General features: G+C 35.3%; 1 protein-coding gene across 1 annotated transcript in view; it reads left to right on the top strand.

Moving 5' to 3' along the window:
* TNKS (tankyrase) overlaps positions 1-23,275 on the top strand; it is a 210,691-nt gene that overhangs the window by 26,953 nt on the left and 160,463 nt on the right. The window contains exon 2 of the mRNA XM_047092410.1: positions 5,131-5,355. Within this exon, the coding sequence (XP_046948366.1) occupies positions 5,131-5,355 (225 nt within the window). The remainder of the gene's footprint in view (positions 1-5,130; positions 5,356-23,275) is intronic.

The following is a 23,275-nucleotide window of genomic DNA, read 5'->3' as shown; positions in this document are numbered from 1 at the left end:
TGTATTTTGGTTAAAAATGAAAATTGATAGACAATTAGAGGACAGTTTGGCAACATACAAAATTTTGAATGTGTATCCTTTGACCTCGTCCTTCTATTTTGAGAAATCATCTTATAGAACTGGACAGATGTATGAAGATATGTATACAATGTTATTAATTTTTAACTTTTTTTTTATAATGTTGAAATCTCCTTTTTATACTGGTGAAACCACCCAACTAAATACATTATGACACATCCATGTAATAGAATGCTAAGTAAAATGGTGTATACATTTAAATTTTTTACCTGAAAAATTTGAAAAGTGAAAAGGCAGAGCAAAGACATTTAAATACACACACACACATGCAAAGAATGAAATCTAGAAGCTTAATCATCAAAATGTTCCTGGTGATCTCTAGATGATGATGGCATTACAAATGATTTTCCTTTCTGCGAACTTGGTGTTTTTTAAAAAATATTTAAAAATATTTGACATTTTTGTAGCTGGAAAAGCCTTTAAGAATTTTCATTTTGTAAATTAAAAATATAAAATTAAAAGCTACTCACTTTTTGATTTAGTTATAAGTAAATGTGTATATTCATGTAGTCAACCGATATTTTATTGAAGCTATTTAGGCACTATTTTAGATGCTGGAGATACACACAGCTCATAAGGTAGTTCATAACTCAAGAATACCTCATTTTATGGACCATCTTGAGTGGGGAGATACGTAAAAGGCAAATAGATAAATGAATAAGGTACTTTCAGGTAGTGATTAAATGCAGAAAGAAAGTAAAAGTGAGTGATATTGGAATCACTGATGGAAAAGTGTGTGTGCATGCATGGATGACTTTAAATTGGGTGGTTGACAGAGTCCTCTGAGTTGCTTATTAACTTTAGGCCGATAATTGGATGGCATAAAGAGCTAGCCATGCGGAGATCCGGGTCCAAGTTCTCAGGCGGAGCACAGTGCAAAGTCGCCTAGGCTGAAAGGAGTTTGTCATATTCAGGCAGGAGAGAGTGAAAGACAGAGTGAGGAAACTCAGACACATGGGAAAGCTCACGGGGGCCAGCTCACAGAAAGCCTTGGAGATCCTAAGAAGTTTGTAGTAATACTTTATTATATGTGCTATGGGAACCCATTGCAGGATTTTAAGCAGGGAAGTGACCTGATCTGGTATATGCCTCGAAAAGATCACTATGCCTACTGTGTTAAGGATGAATTGTAGGGCAGCAGATGTGACAGCAAAGTCCAGTTAGAAGGTTATATGCTGTTAGAAGGCTGTATGCTGAAGTCTAGGCAAGAGATTATAGAACTAGAAACTGAGATGGTAGCACTGGGGAGTAGATAGAATTGAGGCGTGTATTTAGAAGCACAGTTGTTGTTCTTTCTCCTTCTTTCTTCTTTCTTCTTAATATCAGCACTGGGGGAAAGAATCACTTAACAAAATGAGGATAATGGGATCTCCCACGGAGTGTTATCACAAGGGGCTAATGCATGTCAAGTATTGGGCATATTTTTGACGCATATAAGAACTTACAAAATGTTAGTTGCTTACCATTATTGTTATTTTTATTATTGTCAAGAATAGGGCATGGTCTTTGAGCAAAAAGAGTTTTTCTGTAGAAGTTAAATTATACCTTGAGTACAATTCAGATTGGATGTCTGTTACAGCACATACTTGGTAAAGATCAGAGAATTAGTCTTAATTTTTAGTGACCTTTGCTGGATCAGAGAGAGAAGGTTTATTGATTTCCTCCTGTACTTCATAACACTGAGCCATAAATGTATGTATAAGTAGCAACTGTGTATAAATGGCAACATTATATCTTTAAAAAGTTGTGATTTAGCTATTTTTTATACATGTGCTAGTTCGATGAAGTGAGTCCCTGAAAATCTTGTCTGCAAGTGTGTGTCTGTAATGTTTTTGCTTAGGGACTATTTTCCTGCAAGTTAATTAGTGATAAGTTACTTCAAATTCTATGTACTTCTTTGACTGTGATCCTAATTACTACTTTTATTTTGGTTCTTTAGACCCAAATAAGCAATTCAATTATAGGGATAATTATGACTACAAACCTTGTTTGTGAAAGAAAGGCCTTGTATAACCATCAGAGATAATGAATTCTCTTTATTGGTAAAAATAATGTATTTAACATTATAGAATGATGAATAAGCAATTATGATTTGTACTCAATAGAACAGGTAGAATATATGTTTTAAGTAAACTTTAGGTTTTAAGTAAATGTTTCTGAATTACTAAGTACTAAATTTCTGAGTAGTTTAAATAGGGGACTGTTTTGTGTTGTGGGTAACAAAACCTCTGATTTAATATTTCATAAATTCAAACCCAAATTAAAAGAGCTAACTTCTGGGGTGCCTGGGTGACTCAGTCAGTTGAGTGGCCGACTCTTGATTTCAGCTTTTATTGTGATCCCAGGGTTGTGGGATAGAGCCCCAATTTCGGCTCTGGATGAGTGTGGAGCCTGCTTAAGTTTCTCTCTCTGTCCCTCTGCCCCCTCCCCTGCTTGTGCGCATGCTCTCTCTCTCAAAAAAAAAAGATAACTTCTTCTTTGTCTTCACTGATTTTGACTGTTCACCTCTACCTTCTTTTATGAATGTATGTGTGTTACACAGTTACATATATTTTATACAAAATTGTGTTTTTAAGAAAACAGATAAAAAGAAACTGTAATCCCACTACTTAGTGATTTAGTCCTTTTTTTCTATCTGTATTTCAAATATATATGTATATATATTTTTTCTCCTGGATTTTGTTTTATATATTTTTAATCTAAAAGACTAATCTGAAAACACTTTCCCATGTTGTTGAATTTTCTGTAATATCCTGTTTTTTTTCTTGGCATGTATGGTTTATACTTTTTTGGTGATCTTAACTGCAGTAAAATACACAACTTTGAAATTTATTAAATTTTATTTTTAAACAAAATTTACAATTTTAGCCATTTTTTAGTGTATAATTCAGTGTCATTAAGTATAGTCACAGTGTTCTGTAGCATCCTTTTAGTACAGGATGATGTTATATGAAAAACCATCATTTATTTAATAGAGAGTTTATTGTTGGACACGTGAACTGTTTCCATGATTGTCCATAAATAATGCTTTGATAAACATCTTGATGCAGAATCTTTGTTCAGATAATGCTATATTTTTTTCTAACGTGTGGTACTAGGCAGCTATTTCTGCCTATGAGTCCTGTCCCTGTGCTTTAATAAAACCACCTTTTTTGCACCAACCCCCCCCAAAATAAATAAATGAAATATGGTACCAATTTGCACTCACATTATCAATGTGTGAGCACAATTCCATTTCCGCCCTTCTTTCTGATACCAAGCATTTTTTTGTTTTTGTTTTTTATATTTTACATATAAAAGTGTTAGTAAAAAGTAAACACACACTTTGCTATTTTGCTTCAAAGTTATAATAGATACTTTTTAAAATGCCAGTTGATAAGTTTAAAAATATCTATTTTAACCCATTTGTTAGTGAAGAAAGGAAATTCAGTCTCAGGTATTATTAATGCATTGATTAGGGAAATGCGAGTTTGCCATGGAGGCTTTATTCAAATCCACAGAGGGAAAATGACAAAATCTTCACGAGTAAGGAAAGTGCGTGTAGCCCGGTGGCGGAGTAAGGTTGTGCTAGTAGGGTGAGAAGCACACTGCAGTTAGGGAAATAAACAGAACCTAGCACCTGTAAAGTCGTGCAGATATTAAAAAGCAAACAGTAAGATGGTGATAGTTACATTAGCATGTAGCCTATACTTGAGTATTCCCAGTTAGTAGTACAAAATCGGCCTCTTTTCACTCAAAATTTTCAGCTTAATTTGAAGGATATTTTCGACAGAAACCCAATTCTGACCTTGCAATACGTATCTGTGGAAACATAATCTTTACTTTGAAGACTTTTTCTTGGAGCCTGCTCTCCTGAATTAAATGAATTTCTATAGATAGTGTGGAGAACATATCTTGAAATAAATCTTTTTTTTTCAACTTTTCTCATAGTTCTCATTTAGTTTATATATGCATAAAATGGAGAAAGATAGGACTGTTTTAGTCTTAGTTTTACTTATGATGCCATTTTCTAACTACATTACACGGTAAGTAACAGCATGGGAGTAGTGATACTTAGATGGTAAAACCAAATAAAATTTAAAGTAGAGAAAGAATCATTAATGAAGTGTATTAACTTATAAAGATAAAAATACTAATGCTTATGGTTTTCTTTCTTTTTAATCCATTGTAATGTAGCTTACAATTTCATCATTGTACTAAAATTTAAAATTGTCGGTGGGTTTTTTTTTTTCCCTTCTAAATCCTCATGCTGGACTTGCATAATGTTATTGCCCTCTGACTTTTATAATGTACTTTCTTCGTAATCTTTACCTTTCTGAGTGTATGCCTAGTCCTTGCACTGCTTCAGATCCGCTCTGGCTCCCCCCCACTTTTTCTGTCTGAAAATTATGATACTTCCTACCAGTTTTCTGGTTCTGCATTTCCAAATGCCCGTGTTCCGGCTTCTTTGTCATATTGTTTCCTTAGGGTCGCTAAATTCAAGCTTGCAATGTTTTAGTTTGGCCATAAGTCCCAAGAGTAGAATATTTTGGCATTGTCTTTAATTCTTCCTTTTCTAACTTCTTGTCACCAAACCATTACCACGTTTTTCTGGTATCCATATGTTCTCTATAATGTTGAATGTTGTACTTTGTCTTAGATTTGGTTGTTGGCGGTATTTAAATAACCTTTATTTCTTAAAATATAGAGGTGGAGTTTATAGATACAATTTTTCTCGTGAAGCATGAGAGGAAAGTGGATGCCTTGGACAGGAGTCTTGTTCATTTTGTATTTCTAGAACAGTTGCCCAACACATAAAAGATGTTGAAGAAATGTCTTTTGAATGAACTACCCAAAGACTTAAGGATCAACTTTCTTAGTTTAGAGTTCTGTAAGAGGAGAGAATTATTTGAATGGTAGCCATTTTTTTTCTTTACCCTTTTTTGCTACAGTATTTTAGGTGTTCATATTTGTTAATGTTATTAAAGAAATCCTAGTGTTTTTTTTTTGTTTGTTTGTTTGTTTTTGTTTGTTTTTACACAAAATTGCTTCACTATATATTTTCCTTTTTAGGTTTTGGAAGGAAGGATGTCGTAGAACACTTACTACAGATGGGTGCTAATGTCCATGCTCGTGATGATGGAGGTCTCATCCCACTTCATAATGCCTGTTCTTTTGGCCATGCTGAGGTTGTGAGTCTGTTACTATGTCAAGGAGCCGATCCAAATGCCAGGGATAATTGGAACTACACCCCTCTGCACGAAGCTGCTATTAAAGGGAAAATCGACGTATGTATCGGTAAGTATTATTTGATGGTATCTAAGCTGTAAGATCAATCTGGCAGGTATAAAGTTTGAAATGAAGATTTAACATTTTTTCTCTTGTTTTTTTATTGTGGTGCAAATAGTGTTCTCACAGAATAAATAAAGAGGACTTTATTACTTTCATTCTTAGAAGCTATTTTTTTTTCCATCAAAAGGGAAGTAGAGAGATAGCAATATAAAGTTGGTTAAGAACAGGATTCACAACATTAACTTTCCAAATGCAAGTCAGATGCCGACTGATGTGGAACTAAATTTTGATGGATTGCTATTATCAAATTTAGTTAATTTATGGTCTCTTTAAAAGACTGCAAATTTTCCATTCTAGCATCAAATACAAGCCTGTAAAATACAAGTTCTTACTGAATTGGATGACATATTGGGATGCTTTATGTTGATTCAAGGAAAGTCATCTAGCTCTAAGGCAAAATCTTTTTTCCTCATGTTGCTAAAATTGAACACCAGTTATTAGCACTGGAAAGCTTTGAGTGGTTCGAATACAGTAGTACAAAGCTTAATATTTTCAACATGTGCCATAGTCTAGAAAAAAAGCAATTTCAAGTAAAATTGAACTTTTCAACCATTTAAAATTTTGGGATTATATGAAATTATATTCAATCACACTTCTTTCTCTTTCATATTTACCTAAATGTATATATATTTTTTAGATTTTACTTTATTGTATAAAACCTTTCATTTTGAAATCTAAAACAAGCTTCTAGAAGTCATGCATAGTTTCTTTTGAGTGTATCTATTTCTTAACACTCGGGATGGTGGATGTTTGTTTAACCCATGGCAGATTGGTTTTCATAATTGTTATCTTCTGGGATGGATAACAGCCATTTCAAGTTTAATCTTTCATGTTTATCTTTATGATAAAACTCAAACATATATGTCAATTTTAAAGATATAGTGGTGGTGGTATTAAGAATTTCTCCCTCTTCATAGCCATCTAGTCCAGCCTCCAGTATATTTTTTATTTTTCCTCAAATTATTGCAATGCCTGATGTACAGCTTCTTTATGTCATTGTCTGTCATTATCTTTTCTCCCTTCTACATCTGTTGACATAAGCCTTTGGGTACCCTGGTCCTTTTTGATCTCTGAGATACTCCATTTAAAGTTGTTTCTCCCATTTCCTCCCAAGTCTTTCACTAAAGCAGCCATGTCCTGGACTAAGTCATTACATAAAACTACCCTGAAAATCTGGAACTTATAAAATATCCTTTCTGACCACAAAACCTCTCTTATTTGTGGTAAGTTACCCATGTGATAATTATTTTTGAATTTGCTATGTATTCTTACCTAATGTAGACTTTGAACTTCCTACCTTCATCCCTTCTTGCTTTACCTTGTCATATCCATTGGATTCTTCTGTCATTAGTCACAGAATTTTGTATAGTTTTCACCTTCTTGAATTATTATCCTTTCTAGGCTTCAGTATTATGTTTTCTGTACCTGTACCCCTCTGAATAGCTTATCGCAATTAATATTCTTTCCTCCTCTTCCTAATCCCTCTCCCAAAAGTACATAATGAAATGCTCCTTTTATCTAGGTTTTGTTGGAATAAGAGACTAGATGTAGGACTTGAATGTTTACAGAATGGATTCCCGCAGTCCCCCAACCCCGTGGTCCTCTGTGCTTTGGTACCTATTGCTTTCCTTCTGGTTAAGTGCTTGTGTCTTAGAAAAGTTGAGGGAAGGAGAAGGGCACCTTCAAAACTGGAATGAAGATATAATTGAGGATATAGCTGCTATTAAAATAGTTATGGGAAGTAAGATTGGATGTAGATCCTTCTGTACATTAATTAGCTTTCAGGAATCTATTAGGAAACCAAATATACCAAAATCTCTGATAGTTATGCTGTATATCATACTTTGTAAATTGAGAAGAGTTAAGGAACTCTGAAATGTTTCTTCTAGGCAAATTTCCACTTTGGCACAACTGGATGAAAACTTGAGTCTGATGGTTTGGAGAGATTAGTGCACAAAATTAATTTTTGAAAGGCTTTTGCCTAGATGATGAAATGCTAGCCCGATTGTTTTCAGATTAATCATACTCCATATGTGAGGTATCATAGTGAATATTTTTGATATTTATAAAAGTAGAGCCAGGCCATGTTGTCATCTGGCTTAAAGGAGGCAGCAGGATGGATTGCTTCAAAGCACGTGTTCTGGTCTTATATCCTGATGTGACCAGTGACCAGCTATCTATGAGACCAGGGGCCATTTAAGTGCCATGTTTATATGTGAAATGGGAATACTTGGGTTCTTGGGAGAATTAGCTGATAACACATTTAAAGTACTTAGAGGATCTGGTATAGTGAACATTAAATATTTATTGCTTTCCTTTTTTAAATTGAAATATAATTGATGTAGTTTCAGGTGTACAACATAGTGATTAGACAAGTTTATCCTTTATGCTGTGCTCACCGCAAGTATAGCTATTGTAACCTTACAATGCTATTACAATAACATTGACTATATTCCCTGTGTTGTACCTTTTTATCCCTATGACTTGGTCATTCCATAACCGGAAGCCTGTATCTCCCACTCCCCTTCACTCATTTTCCCCATCCTTCATCCTCCTCCCCTTCGGCAACCACCACTCTGTTTCTGCTTGTTTGTTTGCCTTTTTTTTTTTTCTTTTTAAGATTGCACATATATGTGAATTCATATGGTATTTTTCTTTCTCTGTTTGATTATTTCACTTAGCATAATACCCTTTGGGTTAAAAAAAAATGCCCTCTAGGTCTGTCCATGTTGTAAATGACAAGATCTCATCCTTTTTTTTTTTTTTTTTTTTATGGCCGAGTGATAGTCCATTGTGTGTATATGTATAGCACATCTTTATCCATTCATCTTTCAGTGGACACTTGGGTTGCTTTCATATCTTGGCTATTGTAAATAATTCCGCAATAAACATAGGGGTGCATGTATCTTTTGAAGTAGTGTTTTCATTTTCTTTGGGTAAATACCCAGTAGTAGAATTACAGGATCTATTTTTAATTTTTTGAGGGACCTCCATGCTCATTTCCACAGTGGCTGTACCAGTTTGTATTCCCACCAATTCCATGAAGGTTCCTTTTTCTCCACATCCCCACTGACACTTGATATTTCCTGTCCTTTTGAGTCTAGCCATTCTGACAGGTGTAATAGCTATTATTAATTGCTATTATTATTGCTAAGATCTCAACCTGAATTGTGACTACTATGTAACATAGACCTCCTGGTTTCTTTTGTTTGCCCTTTATTGACTTTTTTTTTTTTTTTAAAGGCCAATTTAAAATCCATCCCAACGAAACAAACAGAAACAAACAGATGCAAATACAAGAGTAACTAGTGGTTGCCAGAAGGGAGGAGGTCAGTGGGGGTATGGCTGAAATAGGTGAAGGGGATTAAGAATACAAACTTCAAGTTTAAAAAAACAAAAAGTCTATTCCATGTGTTTCTTAGATGCTTTTTTAGCTACCATCAAAAAGAACAAAATACAGCCTGAGATTATTTTAAAAAAATCAACTTTAAATGCTTGTATAATTAAACCAGCTACTTAAGACCGAGGTCATGGTTCATTATAGTAATTCAATGATACAATTTTTAGATTCTGTCTAACAAACCTAATTTACTTTAGAAATCAATACTTTTTCTACCTTTAGAACTTATTCATTTCTCTCTACGTCTCTCTACTCCCAGATATAAAGTGTCCAAAAAATAAAAGACATCTTCTTTTCTGAATATATATTATCTGATTTTTTTTAAGACTATCCAAGTGTTAGTGCTTTGAAATTCATTGTAAAAGCCAGTTGTAGACACATCTTTTGCAAAGTTAACTGATACAAAGTCTGCCAAAATAATGGACATTTGTTTTTTGTTTGTTTGATTAATTTTGGCTAACTAGTATCCAATTGCTTTTCTGATTTTGGAGATTTAAAACTATGAGTGATCATTTTGGAGAGGAACATACAGGGATGGACTTGTTTTGATCAATCGGACACACCTGATCAATCGGACACACCCCCCCCCCTTCTATATTGTAGAATTTTGAGTACAAAGACTTAGAGATATTTAACATTTTTTTAACATTTATTTTTGAGAGACAGAGAGAGACAGGGTGTGAGTGGGGGAGGGGCAGAAAGAGAGAGAGAGGGAGACAGAGAATCTGAAACCAGCTCCAGGCTCCAGGCTCCAGGCTCCAGGCTATCTGCACAGAGCCCGACACGGGGCTCGAACTCACATACTGCGAGACCATCACCTGAGCTGACATCCGGTGCTCAACCAACTGAGCCCCCCGGGCACCCCAAAAGACTTAGAGATGTTAAGGAATTATTTATAGCAGCAGTTTTTTTTTCCTGTGGTATCAGTAGTGGCTCTGCCTGTTTAAGGTAGACAGAATTGGATTTTGCCATTTCCAGGTGTATAGTGTTTATGACTGATACAGAGATCTGGCAAAGGTAGCTAAGTGGAAGTTCTAGTATGGGGCCTTTAATAAAGAAATCTCTTGAATCTTTATAGAATTCCAGTGCGTCCACATTTATACTACACTCCCATCTCTGCTTATACTCTGTGATTCTCAAGGGAGAGGGGGAGAGAGCGTGTTCCCTTTGGAGACTTCTTGGTTCCTCAGCAGGCGTGGGACAGCTTGCTGACTTCCACAGCAAACAGTTTCAATGAAAATAGAGGCGCCTGGTTTTGGAACACCTGTGGGATTCTCACTGATTGGAATACCCAGCGTTGAGACCTGGAAACCCAGTAAACCAAATGAAAAATTCTCAGAGGGGAAGATTGAACAACCTGAATACATATCCCTGAATGAAAAAATAAAAATAAAAAGATTCCATCAGGGAAATTAAAGTGTAATATAGAAGAAACTTCCTGGGGCCAAAACAACCTAATTTTTTTCGAAGTGAAAAATTCAGTAGGTGAATTAAAGACCACATCAGTAGTGTAGAAGATCACATGTGAGAAATGCCCCCCACTACAGAACAAAATGTTAGCATAAGGAAGTCCTGAAGAAAAAGGTAAATAGATCTAGGAAACCAACATTATTTTAAAACCTTACATGTGACAGGAGTTTCAGGAGGGAAAAAGAAAATAGACAAAAATTACTGATAGAAGAGATCAGTAATAATTAAACAAATGATAAGCATAGAAAAACCCAAGTCTTGAGATTGAAAATGCTCACAGAGCTCTATGCTGTTTTGATGTGAAAAGACACACTGAGGAAGATATATATCTATATACGGAACTTTTCCAGGCAGAAAGAATAAGTTGCCCACAAAGGGGGAAAAAATTAAGCAAAGGACTTTCCACTTACAACATTGAAAACATGAAGTCAGTGGAATACTTTCTAAAGACTACTGGAAGAAAAGAAACTGTAATTTGCTTGCTAAAGAGGAGTTCTTCAGCTTTTTGGGAGTATGAAAGGCTGAATAGAGCAAGTGACATTACTTTAGAGAAACAAAGCTCCTGTCACTTGCTTTCTTTCCTTCTGTAGGTTGAAATAATTCTTGACTTCATTTGTCTTACACGCAAAGGGTAAGAGGATCTTTCCTATATATATATCTTACTTGGAAACTTCAAATTCAAACTGCTACTTAAAATCTAACAATTAGCACTTTAAAAAAGTTTTCAGGCTTGGGGTGCCTGAGTGGCTCAGTTGGTTAAGCCTTGGACTTCGGCTCAGTTCGTGGGTTCGAGCGCTGCGTGAGGCTCTGTGCTGACAGGTCAGAGCCTGGAGCCTGCTTCAGATTCTGTGTCTCCCTGTCTCTCTGTCCCTCCCCTGCTTGCTCTCTGTCTCTTTCTCTCTCTCAAAAATAAACATCAAAAAAAATTAAAAAATTTTCAGACTCAAAAAAATTTTTTTCACGCTCACTGGCATTATATTACACTGGTTAGAGTCCAAGAGATGTGGGTCTTTGAACAAGGTCCTTATTCTCTTTTAGTTATTAAAATGGTAGTAATAACTGTACTTCATATAATTGGTAAGGGGATTAAGTGAGAGAATGCAAATAAAACCTCTTCATGTAATATCTATATCTGGGTATATGCTAAATGCTGTAGTGTATATGCTCAGTGATTGGTAACTGCTCTTATGTTAATATAAAAATAACATGATCAGAAATAACATTCCTATTGTATTACAGAATATTGATTCAGATACTTTTATATTTGTTGAAAAATGTAAGAGAAAACAGATAAGATGATATTTTTCGAAGACGTCTTTAAGCAAATTGGTTTATTAGGAAAGATTAGGCCAACTTTAATAGTATCATTTAATACCATAATTAAAGTCAGCTATTGAAATGAATTAATAAAAATGTTTAGCTACATTCTCATTTTTTTCTTATCCCAATTTAGAACTTCAATTAATTATTTCATACGTGATAGGATTTCTGCCCTTTTCCCCCCTATTATTTACCATTTGGGGAGTCTTACATAATTGTGTTTTGTCTGTTCTTTTTCTTTGCCGTAGAAAAGGCATGCCTTAGTTTGTGAGCATTCAACTGGATAAAACTTAAGTTTATTCAGTCAAATGTAATATATTAACCTGGATAAGATCCTGGTTCAGAAAAAAGTTAAAGCAGAAATTATTACATTATACAGTTTATGTAATTTTTATGTAATTACACACATATGTACGTGTGTGTGTGTGTGTGTATGAGAGAGAGAGAGAGAGAGAGAGAGAGATTGAGAGATTAGGTGATAAATAACCCAGTTGATGACTTGTTTAAATTATGGGCTGATAAAAACGAACACAAAAGTTTTCAGCGATAGGGAGGATTTTGCTCTTAGCGTAACTGAAGACGACTGTGGTCTGCAAAGGAGCAACAAGACAGGAATCATGGGACCTCATGACTACTCTTGGATCTCGTTAGCAAGCACTTTGACTTAGGACAGATTATGGGGCAGATTACTCCCTGTGCCTTAGTTACTTCGCTTATCAAGTAGAAATAATAGAACTGTTTTATTTATTTTTTACCTTGCTGTTATTTTATAGAGATAATATGAGATGGTAAAATCTCATATGAGTTACAATTGTACTTTTAAAATTTACAGCTATGAGAAGGGACCTGCTCTATGTAGTATGCGGCAAAATAATGGCCCCCAAATGTCCACATCTCAGTGTCTGGAACCTGGGAATATTTTATTTTACATGCAAACAGGAATTAAAGTTACAGATAGAATTATGGTTGCCAGTCAGTTAACCTAAAGATGGAGAGAGATCCTGAATTATCTTGGTGGGCACCAGGTATCACAGTGTTCCTTAAAATTGGAGAAGGGTGATAGGAAGGAAGTCAGAATGATGCATTGTAAGAAGGATTCAACCAGCCATTACTTTCTTTGAAAATGGGGAAGGGGGCCATGAGCCAAGGAATGCAGGGACCTCTAGGAGATTGGAAAAGCAGGGAAATGGGCACGCCTAGTTTTCCCATTGGTTATACCTTATGCATTTATAGTACAAAACTAAGCATGGGAAACTAGTGTTGGTACATTGTATAGTTCTGTGCCATTTTATCACATTTGGAAATTCATGTCATTACTACAATCAAAATACAGAACTATTATCACAAAGATCCCTCTCATTCTACTTATTTATGGTCTACTCCCCAGCTTTCATCCTTAACCCGTAGGAACCACTAATCCGTTTTCAGTCTTTATAATTTTGTCATTTTTGAGAATGCTAGAATCATAGGGCATGTGATTTTTTTTTGAAATTGGCTTTTTTCCCACATTGCACAATGCCTTTCAGTTTTGTTTGTTTGTTTAATTGCTGATTAGTATCTCATGGTGTTGCTGTACCATGATTTAGCCCTTCACCAATTGAGGGACATTTTGGTGGTTCCCAGTTTCAGACTATTATAAATAAATCTTCTTTGAACACTTACGTACAAGTTTTTACATGGATATGAGTTTTCATTTTTCTGAGATAAAAGCTCTGGAGTGTGATTGCTGGATCTTATGTTAAGTGTATGTTTAGTTTCCTAAAGAAGCTGTCATACTGTTTTCCAGAGTGTTATATCATTTTCCATTCCTACTACAGTATATGAGAGATCTAATTTCTCTGCATCTTGCCAGCATTTGCTGTTGTCACTTTCCTTTATTTTAGCTGTTCTAATAGGTATGTAGGGATAGCTCAGGATGATTTCAATTTGTACTTCCCTAATGGCTAGGGATGTTGAATGTCTTTTCACAGGCTTATTTACTGTTTGTATATCCTTTCGTGTAAAATATCTCTTCGTGTCTTTTGCCCATTTTCTTTTTTTAGCGTTTATTTATTTTTGAGAGAGAGAGAGAGACAGAGACAGAGTGCAAGTGGGAGAAGGGCAGAGAGAGAGGGAGACACAGAATCTGAAGCAGGCTCCAGGCTCTGAGCTGTCAGTACAGAGCCAGACATGGGACTCGAACCCACCAACCAACTGTGAGATCATGACCTGAACCAAAGTCAGAAGCTTAACCAACTGAGCCACCCAGGCACCCCTTGCTCATTTTCTTAAAATGGAGTAAGAGGCTCTGTTATCTGGGATACATTCACTTGCAAATAACAGAATACCTCACCATTGATCACTTAAACAACAAATACTTATTTATTGTTTTCAAACATTTGGCACTTGCTAGGCATTTAGATTTATACATTGGTGAGTAAAACAGGATTTAAAAATGTTTATAGCATCAAAATAGATGGTGATATACTTGGTCCAAAAAAACAGTGATTTGAATATAAACTAAGAGTATTTTAAGTAACAAAATTGATGTGAATGCTCAAATAGACTCCTCTTATCTCAGATGAGAAAATGTTCCATTTTACATTTTTGGCAATCAAACAGTTGAGTTTTTATAATCTTTACAATTTATCTCAAATGATTTAATTTTATTATTTGACTATCATTAATCTGATATTAAATCTTATGGTTGAAACCTTCTGATTAAGTATAGTGATTGAACTCATGGAATTACCTCCTGCTCTTACCGAATTCTGTTCATGTGATAAAAAATTCTGTAGGCCGTGATTTGGATGAAGTGAAGCCATCAAGCCTATATTAAAGGAAGAATAATCCACTTTGTGTTGAGTAGATTTGATTGGAGAAGTAGGAAACTGGAAGCAGGATTGTGGTTGGTCATAGGATCAGCTAGACTAGAGGGGTCTGCTATCATTTACAGATTAGAGGGCCTTTGTAAAGGGTCAGGCAGATACATGAAGTTATGATAAAAACTGCATGTAAAATTGTCAGACTGCATGTCAGATGGTTGAGTCAGAAACTCAACCATTCAGGAGAACCAAGAGTGGAGATATGAGGAACCAGGCCAGCTCTGGGGACTTCCAACAGCTTAGGTTTGTGGCCCTCCCCACTAGAATTCTCCAGTGATGTTAATGTGTCTTGGCTTCAGATCCACTCTGTGTTTCAAACCTGAGATAGAAGGAATCTGATGCCCAGCTGGAGTCAGATGTTGACTTTTAACCAATCATCTTTGTTATCAGAAGTTCTCGAGTACGGACGTGGCTCTTCCGGCCTCACTATAGCAACTGGGCGCCATTCCCAGAGAGGTACTGAGTGGTGAGGTGCAGAGGGTGGGGTGAGTCAGGGAGAGGAAGAAGTAAAGATGAGTTTGGTTTTGAACTTGGATTCCTTCAAATATTGAATAATAATTAACATTCTTTGAGCCATGTCATTATGCCTTAAAGGATACCTTAATACTGTTTCTGGGTGACAAAAAAAAAAAGGTATTCTATATAAACTTCTGATTTTATTGTGTGTGCATGGGCTGCTGCCCAGTGTATCTCTTCTCTCGCAGCATACTCCGTTGTCCCATTGGACTTTGTTTACAAAATACATGTTAAAAGTTAAAATTATTAAGTATTTCAAGATGGTGACAGCAGAGCATTAAACCTAGCATGGGGCCCTGTGCAGCTGCACAGGTTATATGCCCTGATCAGATCATACCTTTGGCCTGGTTAAAGTGCTCCACAAAGAGTTCTCATTACACTTGAATGACATCTTAATCCCTTAACAGGGCCCTCTTTGATCTGGGTCAGACCTCCACCTACAGCATGGACTTAATGCCTGTCCTTCTCTCCCTTTCTTCATGTTGTGGCTACCCTGGTCTTTTCGTCTCTGGAATAAACCGACCATGCATCTTTCTCGGGGTCTGCGTACTTGTTCCTCTTGCCTAGAACACTTTCCCCCCAGATTTTCACACATAATGTTAATTCCTTGTACTTTTGCTGTGATGCTATCATAATTTCTTGCCCTGCCCTGCTTGTCTGGTTTTTCTAACCATGTTTTCTTTTACAACCATGTTTCATTTTACTTAAGAACTTATTGCCTGAAATTATATATTTGCTTAATCATATATTTGTCTGTCACCTCTGTGTACTCTTCCCTACTCTGTGCCTGAGTAGAAACACAGGAACTTTGCCTTATTTTGCACCATTTCCGAGTGTATATACCTCTGTGCCTACTCAGAGTAAAATGCCTGCTCTATGGCAGAACCTTGTTGTGGTTTTATTTTGCATTTCCCTGATGAGTAATCTTGAGCATTTTTTCATGTGCCCTTTGGCCATTTGTGTATATTTTTTGGAGAAATGCCTGTTTGTGTCCTTTGTCCATTTTTAATTGGATTGTCACTTTATTGTTGAATTGTAAGAATTTTTTATATATTTAGGTACACGTTCCATCCCAAAAACATGATTTGCAAATATTTTCTCCCATTCTGTGTTGTCTTTTCACTTTCTTGGTAACATACTTTGCAGTGAAACAGTTTTTAATTTTGATGATTTGATTAATAACATTAAAAAATCTACTTTTTCTTTTGTTGTTTGTGCTTTTGTGTCATAAGAATGAATCCTTTGCCAAATCCCAGGTTATGAAGAGTTAATCCTGCTTTTCTCTAAACATAGGGAACATTTCTTCTGTGTTTTATAGTTTTAGTTCTTTTTTTAGGTCTTTGATCCATATGGAGTTAATACTTGTATACGATGTGAGACAAGAGGTCCAACTTTGTGGGTATCCAGTTTTCCCATTCAGTTCATGTTTCTTTATAATTCTTTTTATTTCTGTAACCTTGGTAGTCATATACTCCTTTCATGTATGATTCTGGTTATTTGAGTCTTCTTTTTCTGAGTCTGTTTGGCTAAAAATCTGGCAGCTTTTGTTACTGTACTTCTGTATAATTCCTTCCTTTTTGTTGTTGTGTTGTGTTCCATCATGGATGTAGTCCAGTTGACAGACATTTGGGTGCTTTCCAGTCTGTGGCTGTTACGAAGAATGCTGCTGTGGACATTGGTGTATAGGTCTTGGTGTGAACGTATTGTTTCATTTCTTACGGATGGATGCCTAGGAGTGGGATTGCTAGATGGAATGATACATCTATGTTGAACTTTACAAGAAGCTGAATTTTCCTGATTATTCAGGAAATTGAATCATCTGAATGTATTAAGCATATTTGAATGCATTAAGCAAATTGAATAAGGCTGAATGTATTAAGCATATTTTCATCTTTATTGGTCATTTGTGTATATTATTTTGTGAGATCTCAGTTCAGATCTTTTTTTTTTTTTTGTATGGTTATTATTGAGTTGTAAGAATTCTTTGTGGGTTGTGGTTATGGGTCCTAAGATGTGTGATTATCATAAGCATTATTGTGAATGCTTTCTCCTAATCTGTGCCTTACCTTTCATTTTCTTAATGGTGTCTCTGGACAAGCGAAGGTTTTTAGTTTTGGTGAAGTCCAATTTGTCAATTAAAATAGAAGAGTATTTGGTGTCTCACCAGCATTGGAATGATAAGGTAAGATTTCTATTAGACAATTATTCTTAGGTTAAAAGCAGTTTATAGGGAAATAGGATTATAACTTTAATTACATTGCAGAAATGCAGGAAAGCAGTTTTGGGTTTAAGGGTTTCTGCTTGAAGTGCATTATAACAATTTGTTTAGGACTTATTTTTAAAATTCAAAATGAAAGAGTAAGCGACTCCATAATGAAAAGTGAATATATTATATAGGTCAATTTTAAGATTTAAGAGTAAAAGTAAGGTGGACCTTCTTTAATTAGAAAATAATTATCTAAAATATGCTTGCTTATTTTTGAGAGACCATTGTTTGCCCCTACCATTTGGAAGTATATTTCTAGAATTTAAGGAAGTAGGTTATTTTAATAGCTTGTTGCCTGAAACCTTCCCATGAAGGAAGGCTCATTAATTGCTTACAGTTAAACATTTTTTTGCTTGTGCTTTCCCTCTGCTTTTCTGAGATCAGAGGACACATAGATATTCTTTGAGCTATTTCTTCATGTTGTTGGCCTTGGTATAATTCTCATAGCTTTCCATATTTCTGCAATATCGAGACAGGAAATATGAGCAAAGTTGCAAATGCTGATCTTTTTAGTCTGGTGTAGTCCAACAAATCTCCAGTTCTGGAAGTAAATGGTCCTCTGTCCACTGAATATATTTACTTCCTTCTTTTCCCACCTAACAAAATGTGAGTGGGAGCAAAATATATAATTTCTGAGCAGAAGTGTTAAGAACCAAGGTATAGTTTACTATGTTTTGTTTTTCTCCACCTTGGTTATGTGGGTATCACATTTTAACATAGAGCTGTCTTCAGCCTGACCTGTGAGTAAGGAAATTCCCCTGCTGTCACTTTCTCAACTCGTGTGAATGAGAAATGAACTTAATTTTGCTAATAAGCCTATGAGATTCTGGAGCACTTCATTACTGCAACATAACCTAGACTAGCCTGACTGAAAACACTCTGTTTGTGAAATTGAATTCAAGTAAAGATAAACTATAAAGAAATGATGATTTAGGAAGAATGACTTGTTGGGATGCCATTATGGAGAGAAATATCTTGGAGTTGTTCCCCAGGTAAACCAGGGTCATACACACACTTTAAAATACCTTCCTATTTATTAGCATAAACGATTGGTATGTGCATAGTGATGAATTAAATTAAAATGGCTGAATAAAATTAAAATTAAATTAAAATAATCAAAGTGTATTTACTTCCTAATGCAGCTTTAAGACCAGGGGCCAATCTCTTAAACTGAATCAGGTAAGGTGTGAACTTGAGTATGCTCCAAATAGGTTAGTGCCTCGTTGTATGCTTCTGTAGTATTCTACTTAGATCATACTTGGTCATTCTCTGTGATAGGGAGCTAACAATAATCTTACTCATTCTTGTATTCTTATTGCCCATCACTGGTACTAATACTGCCCATGACTGGTACTAGTGTCTGTGGTACGTTCCACGTACACCGATGTGTGTGGGGTGACAAAGCAGTTTACAAGAAGATAGCATTGTTCTCTCTGGCCTTTTTTGCATTAAGCCTGTGTTAATGGGGATAAGGAAGCCCAGTAATTTTCCACCTCTTCTTGATTAGGTGATATTTTGAAGTGCTTTTATTTTAAAGATCGGTGAATTTGCAGCATGTCCAACATTTCCATATTCCTGTACAAGTACAAGACACATTTTATGGTCAGGTACAAATTATGGTTAGATTGTCTGTCATTTGTCAAAGCATTGTTCTTCTTCAATCGGCTAGGGCGCTGAATATTGATTCCAGTCATGCATTGACTTCTGTTATAGTGGTTTTTCTATAAAGAATGGGCAGTTTTGGTTGCCACTTGTGGATCAAACCTTTGAATTGCTGCTGTCAGGAACTGAGAAATTGAGGTAGGGAGGGAGAAGAAAGAAAAAGGTGACGGTGGCAAATGTACCAGAAATTGCTGTGGATGGATGATACTTAATAAAGTGTTTTCCTTTGAGGCAGCTCAAAGCACTTAGCCAAATTAATTTTGCTAATATTTGTATCTTATGCATGAGGCAGATGATTCATCTTACCTACCATTTTATCTGTGAGGAAAGGAGAAAATTGTTCATTTCCAGCAGTCCGTAAAGCTGATATAAAGTTGTTATAATAGAAGTGTTTTCTTTATTGAGAACTGAAAGTTCTGTCTGCTTAGTGGGATTTATTTAAGAATATATTTTAAGGATAAAGAATTAATTTCATTCTTTAAAGTGTGCCGAATAAATTCTTTTTTATTTTTAGGTTAGCTTTTTAGATTGTATAATATTTAGCAAATTTAAGTAGCAATCTTTACCAGGCTAGCCTTATTAAAAAAAAACAAAAAAACCACAAAATCTTAAGATAATCTATTTACTAAAACCTAAACCACGTTTTTATTATTGTAATTCACTCCTAAAGTAATATCCCTCTCATGATTTTCAGGTAACTACATTTTTTATTTATCTGCTATTGAGAAAAAGATACTTACTTTCCTTGTATAAATTCTATTTTAAATGGAGTTTTGTCTGATCACTTCCATGGTTACCTGTCCTTTTATGAAGTTAAAAGCCCTAGAACTTGGAATGGCCTACATTAGGGGTCAGGGAGGGAAGGGATTGGTGCTGGACTACTCCAGGTACATACATACCTCCTGTTACTTTAAACATAGCATGTCAAAGTTAACAACTTTCTTGGTTTTGTCTTAACGGTATTATTAGAAGTAACAGATGTTCATTAAAGAAAAATTAGAAAATACACCTATAACAACTGTCACATCTTGTTTTCTGTCCAATATGGTAGCCATTAAATAAAATTAGCTAAAATTTAAAAACTAAAAAATTTAGGGCCTCAGTTGCCCTTGCCACATTTCAAATGTGTAATAACCATATGTGACTATTGGGTGTCCTATCAGTGTGCGGATTATAGAAATATCCATCATTGTAGGGATTTCTATCGAACAATATTAGACCCCACAGTACCTGTGTATGTAATCCTTTTTACAGTAAAAACGGGATCATTCCATGCATACTGTTTCTTATTTTTTCACTTTGTGATGCGAACATATTTCATTATCAGTGAATATTTTTATCTAATCTCATTTTAATGGCTGTCAAGAATTATATGGAAATAACCATTATTTTTAAATCAGTCACCTATATTATACCATTTATAATATTTCTGATTTTTCACTTTTGTTTTCTAAATAGTACTATAGAGAATATTCTTTTCTTTAGATATATGTGTAATCCTTAATTATCTTAGCACAAAGTCCTGGAAAGCCACAAATTCTTAATTAAGAATGAAATTGTAACTGCTGGAGATCTCCACTTGGGTTCTTGGTTTAATCTGTCACATTATGTATTTATATGTCATTCATAAATGAGCTGGGTTAAGGAAAGTCATTTCTCACATCTTCCTTACTCTTTGCAAAAATTCATTGAAAATTCAGTGAAGCCCTTGAGAATGCGATTCGCTTGCTTTTGTTTCATGATTGTCTCATTTCCCTTTTCCTGCCAGAATACCTCCCATGGGCTTTTTTAACATCAGTTCCCCATATAAACTGAATTGAGATCTTCTAAACAACTCTCAATATAGCATTTTCATAAAAAGTAAAAGTTGGCGAAATTCCACACTTGTATCCTTAAAAGGAGGAGAAGAGCTAAGGATGATGATAATTTTTCCCTTCTGAAAAAAGTCCCCACCAACACCAAACACCGTTATCTTGATAACTTGCCCACTTAGGTTCAACTGCTTTCAAGAAAGTTAGAGTATTTATACATTTACTATAAATCTGAGACTACTTTAGTAGGCATTCTGGTTAATGGTGGTAAGTGTATATATTTATATATAAAGTTTTATATTTGTCCAATTGCATTTTATTATAATTCCCAGAGTGAATGCCTTCGTTCTCTTAAGGCCTTAAGGAATATATCAAGATGTTTAAATTAGGAGGAAAAGGGTCAAAACCCAACACAACAAAAAAGACCTCCTATAGTTTTTGAAGTGGTGCAGGGATTTGCTTATTGCTCAAGTCTGTCTATTAAAGGAATTAATTATACATTTGCATTTACTTTTAGATTAACTGTGGAGGTCCGAAATGATCTGGATTTCAGTGAGATGTCTGGTGTAAATTTGTGTTTGTATGAAAATGGTATTTGATGCAAATGGCCCATGGAATCAGTCATTTCTCCCTTTACATGGTTATCGTATTATCTGAAACGTGTTCATATTAAAGCCGTGTCCTCCCTTTGTACAGTTCCGTGGTAACTGAGATTGCAGAAGCAGGTCCAGATGGGAAAGAAAGATTTACAGCGTCCTTTTCACTCCTCATTCTCAACTGGCCCAAACTATATAGAAAATTATTAAGTATAGTTAGTGCAGTTCCAGGCTATAAAAAAATGTGTACTCTTAGTCCTTAAATTATTGGAATCTGTTAATTTTCTTCATATTATTTTTTTAATGTTTATTTATTTATTTGGGGGGAGAGAGAGTGAGGGAGGAGGAGAGAGAGGGAGAGAGAGAGAATCCCAAGCAGGCTCTGTGCTGTCAGTGCGGAGCCCGATGTGGGGCTCCATCTCATGAAATGTGAGATCGTGACCGGAGCTGAAATCAAGAGTCAGATGCTTACCTGACTAAGCCACCTGGGCGCCCCTTAATTTTCTCTTTAAATGGAGTGGGTGTCAGACTCTTCATCTGTAACCCGAATCCAGGGTTAAGTATGTAAACCTTACCGTGAATTGTTCCATATTTTTCCCTTAGACATGACAGATACAAATAAGACATGAAGAAATCCCACACTGTGTCCAAATATATATGTTTATTTTGTGTCAGGCCTGAAAATTTCTGAATTTGCTCTGTGGTACAAGTAATCAGGGTTAGAAATAGAGGACATATATTTTATTTTGCCTTTCACTTATGGTGCCTGTTTGGGGGCACAGTTTTGAGTGTTGGTCTTTAGAAAGAATATGCTTGATCATAAGGATTGAGGGAATAAGAACAGGAAATATTCTAGTGGGTCTCTAAAATGGAACCCTAGCTGTCATGGGTGTTATTTCTGAACCTTGGTTTCATGGTTTCCCACAGGGGGATTGTTCAATGGGATGAGAAAGAGGATGCTGGTCATGGGAGCAGTAAATAAAGTTATTTAGGACAAATACGTAGATGTGCCTTTCATAATTCACCTAAGGGTAAAAAAGCTTGAGTTACAGTTCTGGGGTGATCTTGCTTGTACTTGTGTAGAATAAGGCAGAAATTAAATGCCGGACTTTAGTATTAGATATGACTTCTACTTTTCCACCTATAAACTGTCATCTTGGACGGATAGCAAATTTAGTTGCTGTGAGCCTCAATTTCTCATTTATAAAATGAGCATCATGTTGCATGGGGTTGTTAGAGGAAGTTAAGTGAAATAGTAAAGCAGGTAGAGCCTCGGTAATTGCTTGTTTGCTTTCACTCTCTTTTCCCTTGGGTGGCAACAGTAAGGAGTTCTTACAGCTGGGTTTTGTGTAAGCTAACTTTGGATAACTGTCCATTACCATATGCCATTCTTTGTTACCATCAATGCAAATTAGTTTATGTCCTTTGTTTCATATCCTGTGTAATTTTTTAAACTTGAATTATGATAAAACATGAAATCAGTTGTTGTTTTTCCTCAGTGTGGGGGAAAGGAGCTGAGGTGGGGTGTGAAAATGTGATTGAGTACTGTTATTAAACATATTGCTAATATTGGTTGGCCAGTGTGTGGGCAAAACAGGTGAAAGGGACTAAGAGGTACAAACTTTCAGTTGTAAAATAAGCCACGGGGATGAAAAGTAGAGCAAAAAACAGAAGAAAGGAAAGAATATTGCTAATGGGATCATTTATCAAATCCAGTAAAAAACAAAAGTAAGTTTAAAAAAATTATTTGGTATATTTCCCCAAAAATGAAGACGTGAAAGAGTTACATTCTTTGTCAGATTGAAAGAACAACAGTACATTGAAGTTCAGTCTGTTGAATCAGTTCTCAGAGGTATAGGAAAAAAATAGTGGTGAGATATATATATAGATATATATATATATCTATATATATATATATATATATTTTTTTTTTTTTTTTTACTTTTTAATGCTTATTTATT

The sequence above is a fragment of the Lynx rufus genome, unplaced genomic scaffold (genome assembly GCF_022079265.1).
Source record: "Lynx rufus isolate CCGP_SWC_20201006 ecotype Redwood Valley unplaced genomic scaffold, mLynRuf1.p SCAF_3, whole genome shotgun sequence".
Classification (NCBI taxonomy): Eukaryota; Metazoa; Chordata; class Mammalia; order Carnivora; family Felidae; genus Lynx; species Lynx rufus.
Note: the sequence above shows the minus strand (reverse complement) of the source record. Positions and strands in the feature narration are given on the sequence as shown.